The sequence below is a fragment of the Onychomys torridus genome, chromosome 1 (genome assembly GCF_903995425.1).
Source record: "Onychomys torridus chromosome 1, mOncTor1.1, whole genome shotgun sequence".
NCBI classification, from domain to species: domain Eukaryota; kingdom Metazoa; phylum Chordata; class Mammalia; order Rodentia; family Cricetidae; genus Onychomys; species Onychomys torridus.
Window position 1 is genome coordinate 122,909,230 of NC_050443.1, and position 9,778 is coordinate 122,919,007.

Below are 9,778 nucleotides of genomic sequence, written 5' to 3' on the forward strand. Positions count from 1 at the left end.
TGGGGGTAATGGTCACGGTTGTCCCTGTGGCCTCCCGGACACAATCCTGATTCAGCCCAGCCTCTTATAAAGAATTAGCAGTAGGGAAAGACCAGACATTTCTTGGGGCACACACTGCTGGGGGGGGGGGCAGAACCTGGTGATAATGGCTGCTTTGACAGCCAACGTGGGCAGACACCCTCCAATGAGGACAGTCCTCACCAGTCTAAGCAGGTTCTGAACCTGTCTTTTCTTCTGCGTTCTGGTTTTGCACAGTGTGTAGGACATCAGGATGTATACCTGCCTGGCTGGTAAAGAGCTGGGGAGGTTAACCCAAGCTAAAGGACTCATGGAGGCAGCAGAGGAAAGGTGGGGGTGGGTGGGAGGTGGGGGGTAAAAGTGTCCTGCATGAAGGCGTCTGTAGCACCCAATGGACAGGTGGGTGGCCCACCCACAGAGGGATAATATGGTCACAGTATGAAAACCTCCTGGGTTGGTCTCCACTGGACCTCCTCGCTTACTCTTCCTTGGGTTTGCCAGGATGAGGCCGGGCCAGCCTGTAGTCCATATAGGTCCCCAGACAGGACCACAGGATGAAACGCACCAGGAGGATGACCACCAGGAGCACCATGAGTGGGTCAGGGCCAGCAGCATCCCCAAGCCAGGAGGCCATGCTGAGGAGGGAGGCCACCACACGGGGTGGAGCAGCAGCCACCTCTCTGGAGCCTGAGCTCAGTTCTGCCTGCCGGTGGCCCCTTCTGAGGGACAGACCCGTGCAGTCCACAACCAGCCCTTCCCACCACACAGGGCCTCCCCGCCTGTGAGGGGACAGTTGGGGCTACAGGCGGCCTCCTTGGTCAAGAGGCCCGTGCACCATTCATGGGGAGCTAAGCACTCCGTGCACCGACAATGGCAGCATTGTCAGAGGCCCTGGCGGCGGGAGGCCTGCGGGAGCCCGCCTCCCGCGCTGTCCCCTCGGCCCCTGCCCGCCAGGCTGACGTAATCCCCAAACATCTCCGGCGGCGGCAGCTGCAGGGCGAAGCGGCCGCCTCCTCGGGGCCTTTCCGGCTGCCGCAGACAATCGGGCTCTTTCTCTCCCCAATTAGCTATCACTTCTGGAGGCCGGCGCGGTCCGAGGCTGGGCGGGCTGTGCAGCAGCAGCAGCAGCAGCAGGCCCGCACCGAGCGGGGGCCCCGAGGCTTCCAGGGAGGCCCGGCCCAGCAGGGAGGGCGGCAGGGAGACTGTGCAATTGAAAAGAGGAGAGAGGCACAGAGAGGGGGAACAGTCGGCTGGAGCCCAGAGGTGACCCCAGACATGGCTCAATTAGCACACAGGCTGTGCGTAGAGTCCCCAAGGCCGCTCCAGCCTGTGGCAGCATGGGGGTGGTCAACACAGACCGCCCTCAAAAGGGTCTGGAACCTGGGGGGGGGGGGCGGTAATCTCCCTCCTCCAGAGCAGCCACTGGAGGTGGGCCGAACACCACCTCCTCCAGCCCCACAGAGGTTTATGAGAAGGAACCGCTACAGTCTCCCCGCAACCCCCTGCCCCGACACCGCCGCCCACACAAGGCTGCGGGCTGATGAGCCTGGGACGGGCCTGGGACTCACTGAGTAACAGTGGAGAAGATGCTTGCTCCCTTAGACTTCAGGCTCCTTGCTGGGAAATGAGGTTAGAGGCCCCTAATCTGAAAGACAAAGAGAGTGTACTTAAATGGGCTCAGCACCCCAGGACAGACTCCCTGGAGACACACCTCCAGAATTTTCCAGAAAAACAGCACCTGCCTGATTATGTCTGTCTGCCATACACACATGCTCATACATGCCCCCCCCACACACACACACAAGGACTCTGTCCCCTGGTCCACTCTGGCCCCTCTCAGCCAAGGTCTCCTGGGGTGAAAGACTGCTGGCTTGCCGTCTCCTACCCCTAATACCAGCCTGGTGTCCCACAAAGCAGGGCCTCACCTGCAGCAGGGAGCACTGTGGGAGAAAGGAGGGTAAGAGTACCCGGCCACAGGGTCCTGGTCTTCCAACCTAAGTTGTCTCACCAGGAACCAACCCAACAGGCCTGGAGGGATGCAAGGGGACCCTTCCACACTGAGAGCGTCTGTAGCCCATCACTTGTCATCTCTCACTGAACTCTCCTCTATGACAATATGAGTATTCACCCTGTACAAGCCCTTCCAGAAGGTTCCAAATAATGACAAACACAAAGGATGGGCAGACAGCACACCTTAGGGCAAGAAGTGGAGAATGAGGATGGTGCCAATTTGTGGATTTCATACCACTAACTCGAAGTGTGCCAGATGCACGGATGTTACCTGTGTCCACACTCCACCTCTCACTCGGCAGCTGGTGCATCCCTGGACTGACCGAGGTTTCTGCAGTTCAGGGGTGTCTTGCAGGTCACCTAGCAGGCATTCTCAGGACAATACTCTTGGAACAAGATCTGGGTTTATTTTTCTCACTCCAAATGTAACAAGTACCTAGAAATTCGGAGTCAGGCCCAAGCAGAAGTCACACGGAGCATGTGCTTGTCAAGGGTTTCTGGAAGGTCCTGAAAGGTCCTGCTTGCTCACTTGCTAAAGAAACCCAAGTGAATGTGGGGGAGGGTCTCCAGATGTCCATCACCATGCCTCTTGGGAAGGGAGGAAGCCAGGGGCTAAGCTCAGCCAGCGATACACTCACCTGAGAGGCCACATCTCCGGGTGAGGTTGGCTTTCTTGGAAGTGGGAGCTGTCTGCCCTGAGCATGGCCACCAGCTCGGGCCCACCAGACTGATGGAGCCAAGGTGGCCTTGAACAAAACTCTGTGTTTGTCAAGCACACTGTCAGATAGGCAAAGTCAATATTGTCCCAGGTCACATGGCACCTAGGGGAGACTCTGGAGTCAAGGAGGCTTGACCTTTCCTGCTCATTTGCCTCTGGAAGTCAGCAAGCACAGGGTCTGAGTGTCCTTCAAGGGAGGAAGTGTGTGGCTCTCCTTCTCTGGACACACCAAGCTGCTCCTAAGAGACGAGGTCTGTGGGGGTGCTGGGCCTGAGGATGGACGAGGCACAGGAAAAACCAAGAAATCGATGGAGACAGACACCAGGGTGCTCCCACTGTGGCGAAAGGGTCACCTACAACTGTCAGCAATGATGTACATGGTCTGTGCTATTCCTGGTCCTTCAAGGGCCTCCCCAGCCTAATTACTGGAGCTGAGGTGCTCCAATGTGTCTGCCCTAATGTACTGGGCAGACATATACCAAACCTTGACCATACAATGGAAGAGCCCTGGGTCCCCCGGACTAACTAAAGGGTACAGAGTCACTAGAACAGCCCCAAGTTGAGAAAACGGGCCTGTGCCCAAAGTCAATCCTCTTTATGGCTCCCCCACCCCCACCTTCCTGCTTCCTGGATTTCTTACCTTCTTGGACCATGACATCCTGAACCACCTGCTGTAGGCCACAGACCAAGGCAACATGGCAAACCCAGAGGCACCAATAGTGTGTGCTGTGACACTCAGAGCTCTTCCATGGAGGCTCTTGTCCTTTGTCACAGAGGTCAGATTAGGAGACTCTGGTTCCCTTCAAGTCTTGAAGGATCCATGGCACCTTCCTACACCTATGTTCAAGCATTGAAATGACAAGGGACAGGTTTTTGTTCATGGTTCCCTGGTGTTTGCCAGGTGAAAACCCGGGCTGTTGGGGCAGGGCTGGGGTAAAAAGCTGGGGGGTGGGAGCTCTGGCTCATTCCAGCGGAAGCCTGGTCCCCACTGGGGGCCTGTTGTCCCTACCAGTGACAGTGCTGGGAAGGGGCTCAGGGACCCGCTCAAGTGTCTACTCAGAGCCCTCAGCAAGCAGATCTGTGTCCACATGTCACTTCCTCACTCAAAAAATGCGTAGTCGCCACTCCTGACAGCAAGCGATGCTGGCACTGGACACGCTTCTCAGGGGATGCCCACCTGGGCATCATTAAGGTCCCACTGGACTGTCTGGGCTTGACCTCATGACTGAGGGCATAGTCAAGGCCCATACCTGCTTCTGATTGGTTTATATTGCTTTGGGGGGAGGGGGCAGGTCATGTGAGTGGGTGCATGCATACGCCTGCGTGCGCGCGCGTGTGTGTGTGTGTGTGTGTGTGTGTGTGTGTGTGTGTGTCAGCCTCAAGTGTTGTTCCTCAGACACCAGCCACTTTTTCTCTTTCCTTCCTTCCTTCCTTCCTTCCTTCCTTCCTTCCTTCCTTCCTCCTTCCTTCCTTCCTTCCTTCCTTCTTTTTTTCTTCCTTCCTTCTTTTTTTCTTCCTTCCTTCCTTCCTTCCTTCCTTCCTTCCTCCTTCCTTCCTTCCTTCCTTCCTTCCTTCCTTCCTTCCTTCCTTCTTTCTTTCTTTCTTTCTTTCTTTCTTTCTTTCTTTCTTTCTTTCTTTCTTTCTTTCTTTTCTTTCACTGACCTGGAGCTCATGTAGGCTGGGCTGGGCAGCAAGCCTGATGATCTGCCTGTCTCCACCTCCCCAGTGCTGGGGTCACAAGAGTATGTCACCATAGAGGTTCTAGGGGTGGAACTTGGGTCCTCACACCTGTGTGGCCAGCTCTTTACGAACTCTCCCCAGCCCAGTGTTCCTTTTCCTTTTCCTCCTGATACTCACGACCTCTGAACTCTCGAACGGTTCTGTATCAGATCTCTCACAGGTCCCCTGGTGCCATATGGGCGGGGGTCTCTAGGGCAAGTTAAAGGAAGCTTTAACGTTTCATTAGACCAGATTCTGCCAAAACTGTGTAGCCTCTAGACCGGGCTAAGAGCAAGACTTATCAGCCTTAGTAACAATTGTTACCTTTATTTCTTCTTCTTCTTCTTCTTCTTCTTCTTCTTCTTCTTCTTCTTCTTCTTCTTCTTCTTCTTCTCCTCCTCCTCCTCCTCCTCCTCCTCCTCCTCCTCTTCCTCCTCCTCTTCCTCCTCCTCTTCCTCCTTCTTCTTTTCCTCCTCCTCCATCTCCATCTTCTTTTCTTCATCTTCACCTTTTTTTGATTTTTTTGGAGACAGGGTTTCTCTGCTCACTCTGTGAACCAGGCTGGCCTCGACCTCACAGAGATTCTCCTGCCTCTGCCTCCTGAGTGCTGGGATTAAAGGCCTGTGCCACAATGCCTGACACTTTTATTTCTTCTTAACATTTATTTTTATACTATAGTCATGGGTGTTTTCCCTGCATTATGTCTGTGCATCGTGTGTGGACAGTGCCCACAGAGGCCAGAAGAGGGTGTTGGATCTCCTGAAAGTGGAGTTACAGACAGTTGTGAGTCACCATGTGGGTACTGGGAATTGAACCTGGGTCCTCTGCAAGAGCAGCCAAAGCTCTTAATGGCTGAGCTGTCTTCCCAGTCCCTAACTGTTTCTTTTACCTTTTCACAAAAATCAGACACTCATGGGGTTGGGGATTTAGCTCAGTGGTAGATGGTAGAGCGTTTGCCTAGCAAGCACAGGGCCCTGGGTTCGGTCCTCAGCTCTGGAAAAAAAAATCAGACACTCATGCTGACAGAGAATGAGAGAGCAAGAATGAGAGAGAGAGAAAGAACACAAACCTTGCAGAAGTATGTGGATTACAAAAGAATAAATTGTCAACTACTTCTGCCAAGATGGAGTCCCAAACAGTAAGGAACCCTCAGAATAAATGGAAACCTTGGGGGAGACTCTTGAAGAAAGTCTGTGGTCAGCCCACGTCTTCCCTGAGAATCTCACCCTTCAGATTCCAGCCACAATAGGGCCTGGTAGTGCATGTGCATGCCTATAAAACAAGGACTAAGGAGGTAGAGGCAGGTTGTAAATTCAGGGCCAACATGAGCTACAGTATCAAACAGGACCCAGTATCAAAAAACCAAAGGATATGGCTGAGTGGCTAAGGCACTCTGGGGCAGGAGGTGCAGTGTAGGGTCGGTGTGGCGGTGTGCATGCAATTCCAACAAGGAAGGCAAACCATTAGCCCTGCAGAATGCTGAGCTCAGTTTGACTGAAAGACCGGCCTCATTGAATAGATAGAGGAGAGACAGAAGATGATCCTCCTCGACATGAACTTTATAGGAGCACACATGCAAACACACACAAATGGAGGCAGGGACAGGCATGGTAGCAGCACACGTCTATAAAGTCAGCAGCGGAGAGGCTGAGGCAAGAGAATCAGGAGTTCAAGACCAGCCTAGGCTACCTAGTAAGTTGGCAGCCTGGGCTACATGAGACCCTGCCTTGCAAAAAGAAAAAGAAAAAGAAAAAGAAAAAGAAAAAAAAAAAAAGCCCCTGTCAACAGAACGTGCTTTTCAAAGAGGATTGCCCCTCAATGCTTGAGACCCCCAGACAGGCAAAAATAAATCTTTCTTCCTGCACCACAAAGGCAGATTAACACTGCCGCGCCGCTGCTGGCGGGGACAAGTGGGGAGGTGGAGGGCTGGGTCAGCGAGGGGCTTGTGTCCCAAGGAGGGGCAGCCCTCTGAAAAGGCCGCTGCAGGCAGAGCCTGAGGAGGCCGTCTTGCAGCCAGTGAAAGCCAGTGTGTAAGTCTGCCTGATGATCAAACAGCCTGCAGGCCGCCGTCAGCCCAGAATGAAATTCCAAATAAATTAGCCATGTCCCAGAAGCCAGCACAACACCAGATTAGGGCGTGCAAAGGAGCGTAATTTATTCAGCCTCTCTTGTCAGAATTCTTAACGGCCTCCCTTGGTATTTCTTGTCTCAGCTGACAGTCCCGGGGTGGGAAGGGACGGTGAACTCCACGTGGAACTCTACACCAAGGGTGCTAATGGATCAATTGCACCTAAGTGTAGATGAAGTCACGTTTTTTTTAGGGACATTTCTGCAGAGGGTGGACACCATCCCTAAGGGGAGGCAAGCTGTCGGAAAGTCTAGGGACATGTGTGGCTCTCTCATGCCTTAGGATCTGGGCAGTGGGAACCTGGAGGAGTGCCAACCACTCTTAAGGGTTAGGAGGAGCACCCCCACCAGTTCTGCTGGAGGTGGCAGGTTTGGGGTGGTCACCTGCCTGCACCTTGAGAGGCAGTAAGGAAGTGAGAAGGGGCCTAATGGCCCCAGGCAAGTGCTAGCAGTCTGGGGCTGGGACTCATTAACACATTCAATCCTGAAACAATACCTGTTTTTATCAATGAACCCAGACCAGCTTGCACGTGCAGACAGAAAAGGCTCAGAGAGGCAGAGTGCCTGGTGCCTCTAGAGGAGATGCCTTTGAAGGCTCAGGGCCTCCTTGGTCCCCTCCCTCTCTCCTCCCTCCTCCTCCTCTTCCTCCTTTGAAGGCTCCAGGTCTCATTTCACTCCTTCAGCCCCTGCTTCCCCCACACTCCTTCCCTCCCTCTCGTCCTCTTCTGCCTTCTCAACTATTATGGTATGTACCTGCTTTACCCAAAGGCCTTCAGTGAGGGTGAAGAAAGCGTCCCCAGAGAGGTGATAGAGGAGAGAGAATCATGATTGCTCTGCAAAAGACAAAACCAAGAAGCCAAAGGAGACGGGCCACCACTGAGATGAACCGTCAGGTCGCTGTCGCTGAAAGACCTTGGATATAAGGGTTTCTAGAAACACTGAAATGAGGATAGAGAGCTCGGGAGAGTGACTCCTGTCACACCTCAGCAGCATCCTCACCTCAGCTACCCTCAGGGACTTCGGGTGTCTGCATTGCCAGGGGTGACATGCTCACTTAGTAGAGACAAGGGTCTCTCTGACTGTCATGGAAGATGAACTAGGAACCACACCAGGAAGCTGCTCTTGCCTCTCCCTGAAGCTACACCGCTTTTGAGATGCAACATGTCTCTGTGCCTCAGCACTGGCTGACCCCAAAGCCACTCAGCCTCTTTCTACCCAAGGCTAAGGCCAACATCACTTCCTGCCACTCTGACAGCCTGACCCCAGCTCCTGGGTCAGATCAGAAAGGTCAGTACCCTTTGGACAGTCTCCTGCTCAGGCGCCAGGCCTGGCTCATGAGCTGAGGGCTGGGGCTGCAGTGGGTATGCAGGGGCCAAGAAAGAGGGTCAGTAGAGGATTCAGGCTGTCCCACCCCAGCCTACTTTCTCTCTCTCTCTCTCTCTCTCTCTCTCTCTCTCTCTCTCTCTCTCTCTCTCTCACACACACACACACACACACACACACACACACAAACGCACACACACACACTTGCATTCACACACATGTACACTTGTGCACACACATGCACACACATGCAGAACATGCAGACTTCACACATTCATATGACTTAGCTAGCCTGAATGACACATATCCCACTGGAGGTCAATCCAGAAGGCTCAGAATGGACACTGCTTTCAAAATAAACATGCTAGTCCCATGTGCTTGCCTGTACTGAGTTAAAGCCTGAGTACAGTCTCCAAGACAGCAGCGCCCTTACAATGCCATGTGTCAAGGCTAGAGAGATGGTTCAGTGGATAAAGTGCTTGCTATACAAGGACCTGAAGTCCATCCCAGCACCCCTGTGAAAGCCGGGTACAGTGGTGTGTAACTGCGACCCCAGGACTGGGCAGGTTGAGACAGGAAAATTCCTGGGGTTCCCTGGCCAATCAGTCTAGCTGAAACAATGAGTTCTAGGCCAATGAGAGATCCTGTCTCAAAAAACAAGATGGAGCTGGGTGTGATGATGCACATCTTTAATCCCAGCACTTGGGAGCCAGAGGCAGGGGGAATCTCTGTGAGTTCAAAGCCAGCCTGTGGGTTCCAGGACAGCCAAGGTTACACACATTGAGACCCTGTTTCAAACAAAACGAACAAACAAAATTTTTTAACAAAAAAATAAGGTAAAGAATGATTGAGGAAGACACCCACATTAACCTCTGGCCACCCCATGCACACACACAGCACACATAAACACAGAACACACAAGCATACACCACACACACATGAACACACATACCTCCACACAAAGCACACACATATACACATGTGTGCACATATACACCGGCACATATATGAACACACACACACACACACACACACACACACACACACACACACGCCACACATGCATACATATGCCTTATATCACATTCTCAGTTCCCAGAACTCAGAATCAGAGATAGGAAAATGGCAGTGAAGGTCCCCGGAGCCTCTGAGGTCTGCACCTGCTACATCCCCAGAGCTGGTGGGGGGAGCTGGAGGTGTCCTCAGCACTGGGCTGGTAGGACAGGGTCCCTGCCACCAGGTTTCTCTTTAGATGTGGTGGATGAGTACCAAAGAAGCAGAGACTTGAGGCCGGAGTAGAGCAGGTAGTGAGACACAAGGAGGAGAACTACCTCACCAAGTCCCTTCTGTGACGGCAGTCACCACCCTGCTCTCTAGCCAGCCTCTCCCAGAATGGGCTCTGACAGCTGAAGCCTCCAGAGCTACCCAAAAGCCAAGACCTTAGTTCCCATGCCCTCCTCTCTCCCACTGTGACTGGCCAGCCACACCAGGCCCTGTCCCCAGTGGGCCATCCTCTTCTTAACAAGCCACCTGGTAAGATGGTCTTTATGTTTTGTTTTGAAATAGGGTCTAATGTAACCCAGGCTAGCTTCACACTCTTTACATAGCTAAAGATGGCTTTGAACTCCTGACCCTCTCAACTCTACTCTGTGAATACTGGAATTACAGGCATGTACCACCATTCCAGTTTATACAGTCCTGGGATTTTAACTCCAGGTCTTCGTGCATGCCAGGTGGGCACTCTACAAACTGAGTTCTTTCTTGAGCCCACAGTGGGGTGATTTCAGTTCAGCAGGTTCCCAAGTCTCCGGGCCAGCACCAAGTGTATCTCACTATCCCCTGCTCTGGATCCAACCCATCAGA

General features: G+C 53.1%; 1 protein-coding gene across 1 annotated transcript; it reads right to left on the reverse strand.

Moving 5' to 3' along the window:
- Positions 1-474: 474 nt before the first annotated feature.
- Positions 475-2,766, reverse strand: Smim38 (small integral membrane protein 38). Its single transcript, XM_036184525.1, has 3 exons — positions 2,667-2,766; positions 1,587-1,663; positions 475-1,220 (listed from the first exon to the last, which is right to left on the reverse strand). Exon 3 carries the CDS (start codon positions 650-652, stop codon positions 497-499), a length of 156 nt encoding a protein of 51 aa, XP_036040418.1. The 5' UTR covers positions 653-1,220; positions 1,587-1,663; positions 2,667-2,766; the 3' UTR covers positions 475-496.
- Between the last annotated feature and the right edge of the window lie 7,012 nt (positions 2,767-9,778).